Source organism: Vipera berus (assembly GCF_964194415.1).
Source record: "Vipera berus genome assembly, chromosome: 6".
NCBI lineage: Eukaryota > Metazoa > Chordata > Lepidosauria > Squamata > Viperidae > Vipera > Vipera berus.
The window spans coordinates 15,440,035-15,459,709 of record NC_138208.1 but is presented as its reverse complement, the minus strand read 5'-3'; the positions used below and the strand labels follow the sequence as shown (position 1 = coordinate 15,459,709).

The 19,675-nt window shown below is 40.3% G+C and overlaps 1 protein-coding gene across 1 annotated transcript in view; it reads left to right on the top strand.

The window, feature by feature from the left end:
• Positions 1-19,675, top strand: part of CERK (ceramide kinase) — a 44,674-nt gene that overhangs the window by 11,556 nt on the left and 13,443 nt on the right. The window contains exons 3-8 of the mRNA XM_081330934.1: positions 1,975-2,097; positions 3,098-3,223; positions 9,074-9,137; positions 15,174-15,319; positions 17,785-17,859; positions 18,848-19,000. Of these exons, the coding sequence (XP_081187060.1) occupies positions 1,975-2,097; positions 3,098-3,223; positions 9,074-9,137; positions 15,174-15,319; positions 17,785-17,859; positions 18,848-19,000 (687 nt within the window). The remainder of the gene's footprint in view (positions 1-1,974; positions 2,098-3,097; positions 3,224-9,073; positions 9,138-15,173; positions 15,320-17,784; positions 17,860-18,847; positions 19,001-19,675) is intronic.

The following is a 19,675-nucleotide window of genomic DNA, read 5'->3' as shown; positions in this document are numbered from 1 at the left end:
CTCAGCCTTTCTTATGGTCCAGCTTTCACTGCCATACATTGCAACTGGGAAGACCATAGCCTTGACTATACGCACTTTTGTTGACAGGGTGATGTCTCTGCTTTTTAGTGTGCTGTCTAGATTTGCCATGGCTTTCCTCCCAAGGAGCAAGCGTCTTTTAATTTCTTGGCTACAGTCCCCATCTGCAGTGATCTTGGAGCCCAGGAAAATAAAATCTGTCACTACCTCCATTTCTTCCCCATCTATTTGCCAGGAATTGAGAGGGCCAGATGCCATGATCTTGGTTTTCTTAATGTTTAGTTTCAACCCAAGTTTTGCACTCTCCTTCTTCACTCGTAACAAGAGGCTCTTTAGTTCCTCTTCACTTTCTGCCTTTAGAGTGGTATCATCTGCATATCTTAGGTTGTTGATGTTTCTTCCGGCAATCTTAATTCCAACTTTTGATTCATCTAGCCCTGCCTTTCTCATGATGTGCTCTGCATAGGTGTCCAAATTGTTACAGTTTTCTTTTTTTCTCTGCACATTGAAAACTCATATGCACGACTATCTGTGAAAAATGGTTTTCTTAAGCCGTGAAAGTTTCTTTTTACACAAGATCTTTGAAAAGAGCTTTTTTTTACAGATTTAAAATATTATCTCCTTGCTTCGTGCAATGAATTTTTAATTGGGAAACTTCAACCAATTTATCTGATTTTTCCTCATCACAAAAAACGTCTGTAGATTAATAACTGGGGGGGGGGAAACCCTGGAACCACAAATAAATTTATGTTGTTGGTATAATGTAATGATCTGAATATTAGATTTGGGCTATAGACACCAGGTTTAATCCCCACTTAATTACAGAAAGCTTGTTTGGATTCAGTCTTGTCTTAACAGAGTGGTTGTTATGGAGAGTCCCCCACCTTGAAATTCTCAGAGAAACAAGTGGATTAGAAATACACTTAGGCAACACATTTTGCTTTTCTTTTAATCCATATATAATATGCAGAAAACAAGACTGAATCACTAATTTATTCATTTAGCTGAAGACAGTGCACTTAGCATGCCCCCATCTTATTTTTTTTCCACAACAACCACCTTGTAAGGTAGGTGGGGCTAAAGGACCCATGCAAAGTTACCCAGAGAACATCTGTGGATGAAGGTGGCTTAAAACCTGGGTCTCTCCACTCTTAATCCAACACTTCAACCATAAACCTGACCCTCAGTTATTTTCTAAGATTGTTGTTAAGTTGCTGTGGACTGTATAAATTGCCCTAGAAACCTTAGAAATATAACCCTCTCCAATAGTGGCTGCTGAAATGCGATTTCGAATGGAATGAAAAGGGGAAACTCTTTCATGTGTGGAATAAATTAAACCTTATTTAACTTATCCGAATCAATTTAAATCACTGTGTTTCAATCTTGTCAACTTTAAGGTATGTGGACTTCAGCTCCCAGAATTCTCTATCCAGCATGTGGGCTGGGAAATTCTGAAAGCTGACATTTACACTTCTAAAAAGTCACAAAATTTGAAAAAAAAGTACTAATTTAGCCTTAAATCAAATTTCACAGCTCTCACAGCTTTGCTCAGCACTATTACTTTTTGGCGCGTAGCGCCACTCATAAATTCAATGGTATTTGGGACGATAGGGGGCAGACAAGGAGCAGAACTCCTTATTTTTTGTTCTAAGATGGGCAAATATTTTATACCAGTGCAGATAAATTTAGTCCGGCTAAGATTTCCTGACTTGGAAAGGAGACTATCTCAAAGATTGACAAGGAGTCACCTGATGATGAATTCTTTGCCCACCCTGCCCAGAGTTGCAGCTTTTTTTTTCCCCCTCAGGATCTGTGGCCTCAACCAACTATCAGACATGAATTTCTTTCGAAATTCTCAAGTATTATGTAAATGCTACACGTTGTTATATATGAGAGCAACATTGCTTGTATGGAACTGTGATTCTCTTTTGATTTGTGTCTGTATATGTTTTGCAGTGTATTACATAACGAGGGCACAGCATCACCGCTGGCGGTGCAACGAAGTGACTTTCTGGTGCACTGATGAACATCTGTGTAATCAATGGATATGTACACTGAAAGAACTACTTGATTTACAGAGTATGTTGCAGATAAAGAATACCAGGCCTTTGTTTGTTTGTTTTTCCTGTGGGCCTAACCAATTTCTGAGAAGGAGGGGGGGGGGGAAATGAAGCTAGTAATGATGGGGGCTTTTACACTGTTATTGCCTACATTTTGAATAAGATGGGCAATTGTATGAGTGCAAGCAGATCCTTATATTTCAAGCAGCATAAGGGCCTCCTCATCTTTACACTTGTTTCATTCATTTTTTCATTTCATTTTTTTTCATTTATTATATTTGTATACCGCCCTTCTCCCGAAGGACTCAAGGCGGTGAACAGGGCATATAAAAAATACAGAATACAAAAATTTAAAAAAAGAATTAAATAAGAGCCTGAGCTAAAAACAGTAGAATAATAAAAATCCCCAATAAAAACCCCAGCACATCCCCCATCAGGCCAGGCCAGCTTGCTCAAATAGGTAGGTCTTCAGACCGCGTCGGAAGGAGCGAAGGTCAGGTGCCATCCGGAGCTCAACCGGCAGCTGATTCCATAAAGCCGGGGTGCCCACAGAGAAGGCCCTCCCCCTGGGGGCCACCAGCCGACATTCTCTGACCGGTGGCACCCTGAGGAGGCCCTCTCTGTGGGAACGCACAGGGCGGAGGGAAGTTGACGTGTTGAGGTGTATTTAGTTGGAATATATAAAGAAACACAATACATTTTCCAGCTATTGACATCATGGAGAATACAATTCTTAACAAGGGTCTATCTATTTTCTCGGCAGACTAATGAGCTTAAATAACATTTGAATGCTGGAAGAAATGTCTTTAGAATGAGAAAACCTCAATAAGGGAACTCAATTATTGGCCGGCTATCCCTCTGGAAATCTTTCAGTAATGACTGAGAAATCCTGAGTTGAAATGGACTTAGCTTTAGATTCCTTTTCCTGAGCAGAAAAAGAGATTTGAGGATTTGTAGTTCAGCAGCTTCTAGAGTAGCTAAAGGGCAAATAATCTCTTCTCTGTCTTTCATGTTGGCAGCCTCCAGACCAAAGCGCTTACTTGTATATATTAATCCACACAGTGGAAAATCGCAAGGAGAAAGAATATATGAACAAAAAGTGGCTCCATTGTTTAGTCTGGCTTCCATCGCTACTGACGTTATAGGTGAGTTATTCGTTTGAGTTTACTGATTCCTCTAAATAACTACCTTGAATTACAGCATTCTAGTTTCTTCATACAGCAGTTTTCCCCAATTCACTGCCCTCCAGAAATGTTGAAGAAATTGAGGAGTCGTAATCCAAAAGCACTTATAGTACACTAAGTTTGAGAAAGTTATTTTTAGAAATAGTCTGGCACGTGGTTTCCGGGGTTATTAAACTCCAGGGTGCTTGTTTACATAAAGAGATGTTTCAGCTCTTCATCTTGAACTGGAAGAGCACATGCAGAGCTTGGCACAATTAAGCCAATTGATTGGTTACCTTGTTTAATTATATTTAACTGTGGGCCATAATTTTGGACTTGTCAGGAAAACCATTTTGCCTAGTGAAAAAGAAGCATCTACTCTCTAAACGATGCTCATTTGGACCAACTCTCCATTCCAGCATACCTACTAGGTAGATACTATTCATAGAATCATAGGCTGGAAGGGACCTTGGAGGTCTTCTAGTCCAGGGCTTTTCAACCAGTGGTACGGGTACCACCTGTGGTACTTTGACCCCTGGCAGGTGGTACGCAACCATCCTAGAAAAGTGGTAGCGGGGGAGGGGAATGAGCTGAACTTGTGGCAGCACCACACAAGCCTGAGCAAGAGATGGCTGGAGCTGTAGGACTGTCAGGGCTCAGCGGAAGCACCAGGATCAGCGCCAGGCTCCAGCTAGAGCTCAGCACTGATCCTGGCTCTTCTGCTGAGCCCAGAAGAAGCGCTGATCAGTTGAAATGTACGGTCACAGTGTCCCAGGGTCATGTGAAGTGACCAAAACCTACTGCAACCACCCAGCAGACGGGGGGAATAAAAACTAAACACACCCCCACCCTACCCCTGCTGCCAATCCTCAACAGAAATGCTCACAACAATGAAAACCTCAGACAGGAAGAAGAGTGCTGCCGGGCGGGCAGGCAGGTGTCTTGCTCAGCTGTGGCTTGTGGGGACACTTTTTTCAGTGCCATTGTAACTTCGAACAGTCACTAAGTGAATTGTTGTAAGTCGAGGACTACCTGTACTTCACTTTTTTTCCTTTTTTGGTGGTCATCAAGTTTTTGACACCTTGCTAGGCGACTGGTGGTGCTCGGATGTTGCCATATCCTAAAAGTGGTACAATGGGTGAAAAGGTTGAAAAGCCCTATTCTAGTCCAACATCCGCCCCAAGGCAGGGTGTTGCATCCTGGACAAATGGCTATCCAATCTTTTCCTTTCTTAAAGATTTCCATTGATGGAACACCCACAACTTGAAAAGACATGCTCTTCCATTTTTAGTTGTTCTTACTGTCAGGATATTTCTCCCTAGTTCCATGTTGGATCTCTCTTTAACAAGCTTCCAACCGTTGGTTCTTGTCTTGGCCACAGGTGCCTTGGAGAATAACTGAAACCCTTCCTCCCTGTGACAGCTCCTCAAGTATCAGAAGATGGCTATTATGTCACCCCAATCCTTCTTTTTGTTAGGCTAGCCCAGGAGTGGGGAACCTTGGCTCTTTGATGATTTGTGGACTTCAACTCCCAGAATCCCTGAGCCAGCATGGCTGGCTCAGGAATTCTGGAAGTTGAAGTCCGTAAGTCATCAAAGAGGCAAGGTTCCCCATCCCTGGACTAAACAGACCTAATTCCCTTAACCATTCATCATATGGATTAGCTTCCAGACCCCTTATCATTTTTCTTGCTTTTCTTTGCACTCTTTCTAGGGTCTCCTCGTCCTTTTTTCTATTGTGGCATCCAGAACTGGACACAATATTCCAAGTGTGGCCAAATAGAGCTGTACTATTGTGATTGTGATTCTGTACTTCTGTTGTTGTAGCTTAGGACTGCATTAGGTTTTTTGGCTGCTGCAGCAAATTGCTGGCTCATACCTAGCTTATAGGGACGCGGTGGCTCAGTGGGTTAGGACGCTGAGCTTGTCGATCAGAAGGTCGGCAGTTTGGCGGGTCGAATCCCGAGTGCCGCGTAACAGAGTGAGCGCCTGTTACTCATCCCAGCTTCTGCCAACCTAGCAGTTCGAAAGCATGTAAAAATGCAAGTAGAAAAATAGGGACCACTACGGTGGGAAGGTAACAGTGTTCCGTGCGCCTTTGGCGTCTAGTCATGCCGGCCACATGACCACGGAGACGTCCTCGGACAAACGCTGGCTCTTCGGCTTTGAAACGGAGATGAGCACCGGCCCCTAGAGTTGGAAACGACTAGCACGCATGTGCGGGGGAACCTTTACCTTTACCTAGCTTATGGTCCTATAGGTAGGACACAAATCCCTCTGACAGTTACTTTTGTTCAACCATGTATCACCTCTTCTATACACCTGTTCTTTTTCCTGCCCGATCTTGTTGGATAGGGCCCAATGCTCAAGTCTGTCAAGATTCTTCTGAATCTTGAGTCTCTTCCAAAGTGTTGACAATTCCCCCAGATTGATGTTGTCTACAAATTTGATAAGTTCCCCTTCCATCTCCACATCTAGATCATTTATGAAGTGGAGCACTGGGCCCAAGGCAGAACTTGAAGTACCCCACTGCACGCTTCCCTCCATTTAGATATAGTTCCGTTGAGACTACTTGCTGTGTGTGGTTGGTCAGCTTACTGAGAATCCATCTGGTTTTTCTATCTTATCAAAGAGTAGGCATCATCTATTTTGTCAAATGCCTTACTACAGTCTAAGAAATCTATGTCCACAGCATTTCCCTGATCCACTTTATCAAAGAAGGTAATAAAGATTTGTCTGGCATGATCTTTTTTTTTTTTAAAACCAGGCTGGCTTCCAGTAATCCCTTTGTTCATTGCTAGGTGCTCCCAAATCTGCTAGTAGATTACCTTTTCTAGTATTTTCGCAGGTATTCATGTCAAGCTGATTGGTCTGTACTGCTTTTAACAGCAGCTGCCATTTCCTGCCTGAAATTCTGCTCCCCTCCCACTCTTCCCTTTGGAAATGGTTCTTGAAGTCTGATCAAAAGTCCATTTAAATGGACAATGTGCAAGCAAAGGCCCCTCCGTACAGATAATCTGAGTCTGTCTTTAATCAGTCGGTACATTTCTAATGGTGATCAGGGCTTTTCAAACACTGTTAGCATGCTTTTACCCATTTCTCTGTTTGAATAAAGCTTTTGATAAGACTTCTTTAGGAATAATCTTAAAATAACATTGATGCTGTATGTGTACATATGTGTGTGTGTGTGTGTGTGCATCAATGTTATTTTAAGAATATATAGATAGATAAGAAAAAGAAAAAAATAATTGAAACTAGTTTACTTCAACACTATTTGCCCTGCAGAATATGAAATTACAAATTATGAGAATTGAGTCCATGGGGTTCAGGATGTTAAGGTCATCCTGTTCTAGCCTTTGGTCATTCTGTTCTCCCACGAGCACATCCTCCTTCTTGCATAAATCTATGCAACATTTATTCATCCTTGCTGAGTGACAGTTGATCTTGCTGGCTCAACCCATTTGCAAAATTCCACTTGCTCCACTGGAGGCTCCTTGTTTAGCTCTTTCCAAATGAATGTTTCAAAATCGCTCTGCATTTTCTCTGAATCTTCCATGCTTTCTTACTCTGGCTACATTTGTTAGAGTTATCTTTGCTCAAAAACAGCAGCTTTTGACAGAAAATTACAGGGAGTCTGTCATGGTATGTAGGAATGGGAGACCTTGGGAGATGGAAGAAAAGTACTTTCAAACTTGTAAAGTTGATGTCAGCCTTATCAGGTAGTCAAGCCCATCCAGGAATAATCGCTCTTGTCTTTATTATAAGGTTATTTTAACATAATCTTGCAAGTCTGAAAGTAAATTTCTTCTCCTTACCTTTACAGTCCAAGAAACTAAGGTTGTTCTTTTTCAGTGGTTTGCCACACACCCCATTCCTTCTACTGACTCAGCTGCCTCTTACCTGACTGTTACGTAGTCTGAGGCTCTTTCTTCCTGTCTCCCAAGGTCATTCCCACATACCATTACAGAATTCCATTCAAAGTTGGATTGTTAGTCTGGAGACCCCCGTGCAACATATTGCTAAATACATCCCACCACCTAGGACAGGCATGTCAAACTGCCGGCCCGCAGAACAGATGTGTCACGCCGAAACCGCGCCCACCCCATTGCCAGTAATGGGGGAAAAGTCGTGATACGTTGCGAGTTTGACATGCCTGAACTGGGAGGTAGCAGTGTCCTGATACACATTCAGATTGCAGGATAGTCCATTTTGAGAAGCAATATTGCGAAATAGAAATTTAGCAACTTTCTTTTGCTGAGCCACTTTTTATAAAACCCCAATGATTATTATAATGCTGAGAAATGCTTCTAAATGATTAAGCAAAAGCATCTGCTAGAATTGCTAAAGTTGCGAAAGTACTTCCCACAAATTATCAATCTATATAAAATAATTATTATTTTTCTGAGGACCTGCTTGCTTAAGATTCTGCTCATTACTGGCTAAACAAAAGCTGCATTTTCATTCTAGAGGTTTTACTTTATTCTTTTAAAGTACTTGATTGCCACTTAAGCTGTTGAATTTTTTTTAGTGCTTTCCTTTATACAACTGCTTAATACTAACTTTGTTATATTTCTGTAATGGCTCATTTTCCCCTCTAAAACAATGGGTTTGCCCCAGGAAATTACAATTGCTAAGTTGACTACTACAGAGCAGATTGTTTTATACAGTCACTTATTTGACAGGTCAGTGCTGTGTCAACATGGTTTACACAGGCATTGTCTAGTTAGTATTTGCTGGTGGAGATCCCTTCACTCCATTATTTTATTTGATAAATTTATATCTCTTCAAATATATTTCTTCATATTACCTGCACAAAAACAACTCTAGGAAAAAGGTTGAGCTGAGGAAATGTAACTAGTATTAGTCAAATTGTGAATTTCCAGGGCTGTGGATAGATTTGAACCCCATTCTGTTCCTAAATCTTCATTTCTAAAACAGATTTGACTATGTGCTCTAAGACTGGCCATAGAGATAAATGAGCTGTTAGTTATCCAAGGCCATATATTTGAATGGGCAGTTACCTAAATCTATGAACTAAATAAAATAAAATTAGCTGGGTGTCTCCATCCATTTTGCTGGATAAAACTCCAGTTTTGAGAGATGTCATGAAGATCTCACCCCTTTAGAAATGAACTGTCATGCTGGATGTGGACGTTTTACAAAAGGGAAAACTGGTGATGCTAAAAGAAATGTTGCCAAAGAACATAAATATGCACCCTCGAAAGTTTTATTTTTGAATTACAAGAATCATTTAGAAAATACAAAGTCATATGAAGCAAGGGCTTTTGCCATAGATTCATCAGACTTGGGTTACTCAATGCCTTTGGCAGAAGTGCATTTTCCATTAGCTGGGAAAAATGAACCTCAACCAAAACTGTTATAAGTGATCATCAATATTAGTTATATATTTTCAAATTACATACTTTCAAAAATTTTCATGAGTCTAGCTGATTTTATCCATATCATTGTGGCCTTGGTGGAGCAGTGGGCTAATGCCTCCTTAAGTAACACCAGCTGCCTGCAATTAGTGCAGGTTCGCATCCCACCACAGGCTCAAGGTTGACTCAGCCTTCCATCCTTCCGAGGTAGGTAAAATGAGGACCCAGATTGTTGGGGGCAATTAAGCTGACTTTGTAATAATGCTGCTTGGGGGGTGTGTGTGTGAAAGCCCTAATAAGCAGGCATATACATAGAATGAAGGCTACTGCTAAGCTTGTAAGCCGCCCTGAGTCTTCGGAGAAGGGCGGGATATAAATGGAATTAAAATAAATAAATAAAAATAAAAATTGTAAATATGTCTTAAAAGTGTCAATTCATTTTTTTTCTCCTACAGTCACCGAACATGCCAACCATGCTAAGGATAACTTACTTGAAATTCATCTAGAAAAATACGATGGGTAAGTTCTCTTTTTCTCACATTTTTTCCTTTGACTTAGAAGAATCGTACAGATGATCTATTTGCTACAGTATTTGTTACCAAGGGATGAACTGGGAGCTTCTGGATGGGGGAAGGGGCTGTGTCAAAACTGTAAAGATGGTGGCTACAACCACATGATTGAAGCATCATCCTTTTTTAACATGCAGGGCTTTGATCATGCAGTTATGATTGCCATTTTGACTTCTTTGAGCCCCCCCCCCCAGGATGCTCCCAGATAAACCGTTTTGTAAGTCATTTGTTCTTTTCATTTGCAGACTTCTTGGCGGTCTCTGTTTCTGAATTTGTCTGTTTTTCCAAGCGTATGTTTAGCCTACCTTCCCTGTCTGCCTTCATAAAAATAAACCAAAAAAATCGGCTTTGCTTTATCTGCTCAATGTAACATGCACTACATTTTGTGCTCTGTGGAATGGAGATTGGGTTTGTAGCCAGCTGAAAGTTGTGGGGCATGTAAGTGGGGTTCACATGTGTCTGTTCAGTGTCTTCAAAGGTACAGGAGAGCCAAGCAACTTCCCAGTTTGTTAAAATACTGTAAAGGGGGAAAAAATCAGACAGAGTCATGCAAATTAAATAAAAATCAATGTTAGGAAAGTTAAGGAAATGTTGATAATTCTAAAACAGATGCACCTGCTTGTACCCATATATGTACACATAAGCACACGCAGCCACATGACATACACACACAGGCTCACACATGCACTCATACATATCCATAAATATACTCACACTTTCAACTAAAGCCAAGCCTCTTTAAACCTGCAAACATCTCAAAATATGGCAATATATAAATTTCATAAATAAATACATATGGAGCTGAACTACCAAAAGCCACTTACATGTTGTTTGCATTTACATAAATGCCTAGCCTTTTCTGGCATAGTATCTCAAATTTGCAGTGTAGATCTACAATGGGGCCTTGTCAAAAGAAAACTGCTTGGATGGGTTCTTACAGACATCTGACATGAAGCTTCTTATTTGGAATGTTATCTGAACGGCAAACTGGGGAAGTTGCAAACAAGTCAGTTCCCGAATAAAAGTAATACATACAAGGCAAAAGTAGGCTTTGAATCCCATTATTTTATGCGTTTCCATGAGAAACAGCATTTATATTTCATATCAGACAAACTGATGCCTAGAAACATACACATAGGCAAAAGAAACAAATTCACACTAAAGAAAACCATACAGCCCAAACCTACATGACATATCCAAACTAAGCCATCCACTTGTTAACTCACGCCACGTGCGTATTAACATGCAAAATGCATAAGCAACTTCCTTCTGATTCAAGAACGTGGCCCACGCCCCTGGCCCAACTCCTCTATTCTTTATTCCATACCGCTTAGTTTGAAAGCAGCTCTTCACTATTTATTTCTAAAAATGCCTACTAGGCCTGTATGAGGGCAAAAGCATTCCTGGTGACAAAGAAGAAGGCCAACACACCACCAGATGTTCAGACTGAAGTTAGCATTTTTAACCACCACGAGTTCTTCTCAAGGACTGGGATAGGCAAATGTGGATGTTACAAGCACCTCCCATAGATGTTAAGGCAAAAAATGTAGAGCTGATAGGAAATTTGGATTTTCTTCCAACTAAACTTGACCTGCATAACTTTCTGTCTCTTGTTGCAATAGACTAAGAGAAATTACTGAATTTTTGGAGAATGAAGCAGCCTGTAGTTAAATCATACATTAGTTTTGTTTTGAAGGTGAGCACTCTGTGCTAATTTCATACAGTTTCAGCTCAATCTGTCAGCATAGCATTCCTTAGCAGTTTTGCAAATGATAACTGCTCCACTGTTGAGTGTTTTGCTTTCCCCCCCCTAATTTCGATGAAAATTTTCTTTGCCTGCCAAGCATAAATCCCTATCATTTTTTAAAAAAAGGCTTTGAAGACATTTTATGCTTCAATTTTAATAGTTTTGACTTCCATTTACCTGTAACAAGGTCAACCCTTTGCCACAATTGGATTAAAACAGCAGAGCCTATGCATTGCTTTCACAGACAAATACAGAACAAATTCCATAATGAATCACCTTAAGTCATTAAATACGCTAACTGGATTTGCTTGTAAAAAAAAAAGACACTGACACATAAACACTTGTGCTGTAGCCAAAGCTGATATTTATTCCTGTGCATGTCTCCTTTGAATGAATGGGAGAGCTCCTCTCATTTATTCCAGCTCATTTTGCATAGCCAAGCATCAAACCAAGATTTAAGTACCTGTCCTTTACTCCATTTGTTCACCTGAGTAAAAAATGACTCAGGAAAGCAAATGCGGTTTTCCATAGATTCATGGTACAGCTCCACTTTTCACTGAAGCCCACTGACAAAAGTATGTTTTACTTTCCATGGAGCAACATTATTCCCATGTGTCCAAATTAAGGGATATACCCAATGCTAGCAAATCACTAGAAACAGATTTTTTTTTAATTACCATTAACGTGAAATTCATTAAGAAGCAGTAGCATGAGGGAAAGCCTGACAGATTTTGGGAATATAGAAGAGAGAGCAAGACAATGGGGGGGGGAACGACAGACCTGTTACAGAAGGGAATATTGAGTCCAGGGAGTGGAAAGCACAAAGGGACACTCAGAGTAACTCCCCCTTAATTATATGTGTGTGTGTGTGTGTGTGTGTGTGTGCGTGTATATCTTTGAGTTGTGTTGACTACTGGCAACTGCTTAAACAGGTTTTCCAAAGGTTTTTGGAAGTGGTTTTCCACTGCCTTCTACTTAGGGCTTAAGAAGAGGAACTGGCCCACAGCCACCACTTACCGAGCTGGCTATTAAGTACACTTGGTGTAAGTTATGTGGGAGAATTACTTTGGTAATTCTTGCAAGATACATACTACTACTACTTCCATGTTGAAAACATTGTGGTGAAACAGTCAGCAGGTGGCATTACCATTGCTGAGGAGACGCCCAATTCGGGCTTCTTTTCATGTTCCCATTAATGAGTCCACTGAAGTGGTGCCTAATTATCTACTTGCGTTCGCATGCCTTCAAACTGCTCGGTGAGCAGGTGGAGCGAATGACAGGAGCTCACTCTGATACACAGCCATCCTCAGGCTTTGAACACAGGCTTGCAAATTGTCAACCCAGCATCCTAACCATGTGAGCCACCATGCTCCTTTTTGCAAGATACATTACCCTACCAGAAATAAAGATTTTTCATGAAATCCAAGTGATTCTGAGTTGGTCAGTCTTGTAGGGCTCCACAAACAGTTCAGACATTGAACTAGAAGTAGGAAGATCCAGATTGGAATGGGACAACTCTTCAGCTGTCTCGCCCCAGCCATCTCACCATGGGACAACTCTCCATGGTTAACTCGCCACAGGACAACTTGCCGTGGGACAATTTAACATGGGATAAAACAAGTGAATTGCAGCGGGCCTTGTCTTGCTTGCTTTCAAGAGAGAACTTCAGAAGTTCTCAAGGCTGGGATGAGCCAGAGCATGGAGTTCCAGCGGCCCAACGGCCAAGCTGTGGAGCAACTGCGGCATGCTGGGGAATCCCTGTGCAGATCCAGGCCAAGGGCATAGTGTATCTGAGAGGAGGCCTGCTGCCACTGCCTCTTTCTGGAGTGCCCTCTGCAATGGCCAGTGCTCTGCTGACATTCAGGCACTGGTCCTGCCCCACGGGATACACTGTGGCCTGGATTCACACAAGGACTGCTTGCTCTGTGGCTTGGCCGATAGGCCGCTGGAACTCCAAGCTCTGGCTCAGCCCAGCCTCGAAGATTTCTAACTTGAGAAGGTTCAAACCTAAAGTAAGACAAGGCCCGCTGCAATTCACTTGTCTTGAGTTGTCCCACGTTGCATTGCCCCTCGGCAAGTTGTCCTGTGGCGAGTTGGCCAGAGTGAGACAGCCGGGGAGAATTGTCCCATTCCATGGGTTCAAACCTAAAGTAAGACAAGGCCCATTGCAATTCACTTGTCTGTCTCTTGAGTTAGCCCATGTTGAATTCTCTTGTGGTGAGTTGACCAGGGCAAGTCAGCTGCAAGCAAGACAGCCAAAGGGAGTTGTCCTGGACCTGATCCATATACAAATCTGCCCTCAGCCATGGAAGCTTATTGGGTGACCTTTGGGCTCCCCACCCAGAAAGCTGCCCAGACTTGTTGAGAGTTGGGCGGCATATAACCTCAATTTATTATTATTACTTCACAGGGTTTGGTATTCTTGGTGTTATGGGAAAAGGTAGGAGAGTGGAATGCTACATACAGCATCTTGTCCTGATTGAAAGGCAGATGTAAATACATAATGAATCTGACTTTATTTACTTTTAGTTACAGGTAGATCTGAGTTAACAATTGCCATTTAGCGATCATCTAAAGTTACAGTGGTACTGTAAAAGTAACTTCATGACTGGCCCTCTCATGACTGTTGCAGCATCCCACATTCATGTGATTGCCATTTGCACACTTCACAGCTGGCGTCCACTAAGCGGTCAATGGAAAAGCCAGCAGTAAACTCACAAGTCACGGTTGCATGATGTTGAACATCATGCACATCATGTGACTATGGATGATTCACTTAACTAGCACAAGAGAAGTGAGGTTCCATCGCAGTCATGTGAAGTCTCACTTAATGATCATGTCACTTAGTGATGGAGCTGCCAGTCCCCACTTGTTAAATGAGGACTACCTGTATTTGTTTATTTTGCATTAGTTATATCTTATCTTTCGGCACCCCCAGAACTTCCATAGCAACTCACAATCACAAATTAAAATAGGTAGCAAGCAAAATGAATTGTGTGTGATCTGGTGCCTTTCACCTGTGTTGACCTTCAACTCTCATGATCCTCCAGTTGGTTGGGCAACTGTCATCTAACTTGTGCAGTATATCAGTATTAGGTAATCTGGTATCTCCAGAAACTTTGGACTATATAATTAATAATTCCAAATAATTGTAATAGTTATTTACAATTTACAATTCCTAGTCCTAAGGAAGTTATAATTAAAATTTTTGGAGAGCACAAGATTGATATCTCCAGTCATACATTATAGTAAGCCAAGCATCAGAATTTAAGAGCCATGGCAGCTACTCAGACCAACTGTAATATAAAGAAGCATGTTACTGAATGACAAAGGGATGCATGCCTTGGATCTATTGATTCTGGTGATCACAACTCACAAATAAGTCCACAAATTGAACACTTTTTAAATATTTTTATATATCCTCTTATCATACTATTACATTTCTCAGTGGACCTCCATCCATGGAATCAATATAATCCTTAAAGTATCCCTATATAAATAGATGGTTCTAATCATACTTACTACAGATACAGTAGTATCTGTCCATGTGAGATGGCCCCTTGGGGAAGATATCTTGTAAGTACCCTTGCCAAGGAAAGAGGTTTTTCTATGGGTAGGCATATTAAGCTGGGGTAGTAATTGATATATGAACCAATCATGGGAAAATTGGGGTCTAGCCACAATATCCAATCATAAGAGGTACAAAGTATCAGATATATGGGAAAGATCTGCCCACTGAACTACTCTCGTTACAAGGCTTCCATATTGCCCATGGGAATAGACAGTTGACATGTTTTCCCATCTGCACTTACATCTTGAGTAGCTTTTGCTATTAGAGACAAACCACAGAGTTGGAGAGAAGAGCAGTAGGCTCTAGTGATTATGAAAGATAAGTATTTATGAATGACAATAATGTGGATGAAATTTACCATTGATAGAACAATAACCCCTTTTCATAACAAGACATTAATGCAGGAGCAGGAGAAACAAGAAAATATTACTTTTAAATATCCAAAATAGTAATTAAAAATGCCTGTCACAGCCTCATTAACTTAATTGTTTTAAATATGCATTCAATAATTGTTTCAAGTAATAATACGCATTTCCTCATGGGGAGGGACTAAATAGTGTAGCATAAAGATAACTTTTAATAAAATTGTATTATTTTCATATTGGGTCCTTTGGTGCATTTATGTATTGACTGTCAGTGTGAGTTTTAATTTGTGTGTTTTCCGGCAGTGTTGTTTGTGTTGGTGGGGACGGAATGTTCAGTGAAGTGATACATGGTCTAATTGGAAGATCTCAGAAGGATTCGGGCATAGATCAAAATAATCCCAAAGCAAAATTAGTCCAGTGCAGTCTCAGGATTGGCATAATTCCTGCTGGTAAGAACTGCAACATAGTGAACTTCTACTGTACATTATTATCATGTATTTACCACCTTGGACCAAAATGAAAAAGTAGTATTATATACCGGTATGTGGAACAGCATAATGGTTAACTAGGAGCCTCAACAGATACTGGATCTTGCCTAAAACTATAGGCTTTGCTTAGATTGCCTAATATTTATTTAAACCTGTTCACATATGCATATTGTGAAGGTAAAATTTGAAAATGAAAATGAATGGAAAGGCAGTGTTCTCAGCTTCTATAAGTTCAATCTAAGCTTATTGATTGGATGAATCCAACGAGAAACACGATTTATGATTTGTCAGCATCCTTAAAATCTTTTTATGGAATTGTCCATTTTTACAACAAATTTTAGCCTCTAACTCACATGAGACTTTAGTAGCATATCCAAACTATGCTAATTAGCAGTATAGCACGGTATAAAAAGTCTAAGAAAGAAAGGTGTACAGTATAGAGCATGGTTTTGTTATAAATTGGCATTCTGAGCTTTTGCTTTAGTTACATTCAGTTCAGATAACTAAAAACATTGTTCATATATAATTGAAAGAAATATGCTTATCCTTGGACTAACCTGAGTAACTCATCCAATGCAAACCATTGGCAGGTCAGTATGAGAAATCACCTTATAAATGTATCCTTATTTAGTCAACAAGCATATGACTTATTTGCCTATGTCCTAAACCTCTTTGCATAGTGGGCAGAGAATTACTTAGTTACTCATAGATGGGATCAACAGGAAATTCCTAGGGCAACTCACAACAAAATTAAACTTACGATAAAAACAAATTAAAAAGACCACAATATAGAGAGGAGTCAGCGGGAAGAAATACGTATCCACCACAATTTAAAACTATTTGTTGTTGTTGTTAGCTGCGAAGTCGTGTCCGATTCATCGCGACCCTATGGACAACGTTCCTCCAGGCCTTCCTGTCCTCTACCATCTTCTGGAGTCCATTAAAACTATTTAAGGAGGATTAAAAAGTTTGGAAACACTGACTCTTCAGTATAAATTTTAGATGTATATTTTTTCATAGCTAGAGCATTCCCAATTTTCCATTGCATTCCCAACAGCCATCTGCTGTATTTCAGACTGTGTTACAGAGGCTTGTCATTATTATGCGTGAAGGCACAGGTGAAGAAAAAACTTTAAATTTTGAAGAACTTTAAATCTTCAAAAGAGCATTTACATGGAAGGGGAAAGCAAACCAGGGCCTAATGCTAGGGCAGTCTATCTGGGCTGCAAAAATCCCACTCTCCTTGCCAGCAAAGAGATAGAGCCTTCTGTATCTTTTGCTGCCAACTAGCCATCGGCTGAATTTTTGCAGCCAAATATGGTATTCCATCCCAGCACTGTCTTGGCTTAATTGTAGTTTCTACGTCATTTTCAAGGGAGTTTATTTTTTAATCTCTGGCTGCTCTTATTTTACAGTTGAGCACTAGATTTCAATCTGGTTTCAAGAATATACGTACCTTTCTAAAGGATTGGAAGAAAGACGCTTTTTTCAGAAAATCGATTTCCCCTGCTCTTTATTTTCTGCCTGAAAATGTACCTCTGTTGCTTAGAATCCATTGTGAATTATAGTTTCTGTTAGAAGGGGGTCAGTGTTCAAATCAACAGTCAATCCAATTAACCCTGTGCTTTCTGGTGGTCTGACAGCCTGTGCTGTTGATGTATTCCACTGGAATTAGTTGACTCTGCCTTGATGTTAATTCTCTTGCGGTCACTGTTGTGTAAAAAGTAACCAAAAATATAGTTGGCTTAGTCTATCTTTTTACTTTTTTAAACACTTATTCTTCACTTTTTATTTATATTTTTATTTGTCTATCTGACAAATCTTTTTTTTTTGTTTAGAGTACATATTAAGGATAGTTATTTTGCTCCAGTCTTGGCAAAGAGTACCACTTTGTTAGCCTTCCCAGTTAAACCAGCCTGGAACTGCAGCCAGATGAGCTAGTTCTACTTTATTGTAAAGTTACATTAACAGAATCTTGCAAATCTGAAAGTATAAATCTCCCACCTTCCCCTTAATATCCCGAGAAGCAAGGAATAAATCTCCTGAGCCTCTTTCACTGCTCATTATATAGCTGAGGACCATGCACTTCAGGGGTGTCAAATTGCCGGCCCGCGGGCCGGTTGCATCATGCGGAGGCCCAGCTTCGGCAATGCGAAAAAAGTCACGATACGTCACGACACATCACATGACGCGGCAAGTTTGATGCCCATGATGTACTCCATTCGATGACCATTCCCTCCATAGCATTTCTTGTTCCGTCTCCCAAGGTCACTAGCAGCATAATCTGGTAGTTCCCCGAAGCCACACAACTGACAAAACAACTGAAATCTGCAGCTCTCTTTGGCAACTTAATCCTCAGTTAAGATGATTTTTGTCTTCATAATGCTTTTGAATTACAGACAGTGTAAAGTTCACTTATTTTCCAGGTTCGACCGATTGTATATGCTATGCAACAGTTGGCATCAATGATCCAGTAACATCTGCATTACATATCATTGTGGGTAAGTATTAGTTTTCTTTCGGGCTCATTGACACAATTTTAAACACTCTTAAGAAGCTTACCAGTATCGTTACTACTATTGGCAAATGGGGAAAAAAAATCAAATGCAAAACCAAAATAGAGTTGCTGACTATTAAGATGTCACTAATGCCAGCTGAGGATTTTGCAGGAGCCTTGCTATTCCACTAAAATTTATGATACAGTGGTGGCATAGAAGATGTGGCAGTTGGACATGACCATGAAATCATTCTGCTGGCAGAAAGTTATACTGAGGAACCACTTCAGTTTATAAGCCACCTATGACTCAAAAGCACAGATGATAGACACTACAACGTTAGTATCATTTGTTCTATAAAAGCATTGTGTTATGCATTCCTTATTGAGGTTATTTTTTGCCCTTGTAGGTGAGCAACTTCTAGCTGATTAATAGTTGGTTGCACACAACTATCACTTCTGCACAATCACTATTCCAGGTATCCTGGTTTGCCAGGATATATTTTCAGGCTGTGTGTATTTTCCTCCTTCATTCCATTTTAGTCATAAATAGGATAGAGTGGTCATTATCCTAGCACAGGAGCATTGTAATGCTTCTCACTATAACTAGAACTTAGAATAAAAGGATTGGAAGGAACTTTGGAGGTCTTCTAGTCCACCCTCCTGGTCAAGCAGGAGACCTTATACCATTCTGGGCAAATGCTTATCCATTGTCTTCTTGAAAACCTCCAGTGATGGAGTACCTACAACTTCTGGAAGCAAGCCATTCCACTGATCAGTTGTTCTCACTGTCTTGACATTTCTCTTTAATTCTAGCTTAGATCTCTTTGATAATTTCTATAGACATAAAGAAAATAGGAGGGTTTTTTGCAGACTGTCTTATTTTAAAAATAAGACAACTTTTTTATATTTTACAATATTTTATATATGAATAATATCTTATAATATAAGACAGTTTTACAGTGACTCGGTAATGAAATACCTCTTGTTAATAGGTGATAATCAACCTCTGGACGTTTGTTCAGTACATCGCAATAATACATTTCTGAAATACTGCGTATCGCTATTGGGATATGGTTTTTATGGAGATGTATTAAAAGACAGTGAACAGAAACGTTGGATGGGCCCTGCCAGATATGACTTCTCAGGTAACATCTTGTATCTCTTCTGCATCTATCTTTTATGACAAGTAGCCAACAGATTTCCCCTCCCCCGCCATTTTTAAAATCTTTCCTATTAAAATTGCAATACATTTAATTAAATCATTGTTCTCATGTTATCTTGTAGATAGTGATTTGGACTAGAACTGTAGAGACCTCGGTCCAAGCCTTCTAGTAGTGTAGAATCACTAGTTGACCTTGAATAAGCCATTCTCTTAACATAGCAATAGCATTTAGACTTATATAGTACACTGCCCCATAGTGCTTTACAGCACTCTCTGTGCGTTTTACAGTGTCAGCATATTGCCCCCAACAACCTGGGTTTTCAATTTACCAACTTCAGAAGGATAGAAGGCTGAGTCCCTCTTGAGCAAGTCAGGATCGAACTCCTGGCAGTGGGCAGAGTTACCCTGCAGTACAGCATTCTAACCAGTGTGCCGTTATGGTTCCTTCATAACCTACTTCTTCCCTTCTATTGATATCTCCTACTGTGATCTTATTGTGGAGAAAAATGAAGGCAATTCATCATGTATACCACCTGGGAGAAAAAATGAGATATAAATCTTAACAATTTTGAACTTTTTGAATTTTTTTCTTTATCCCACTTTTTCTTCAGGAGCTCTGAGTAGTAACTAGCACAATTCCCCCCCCCCATCAACAACC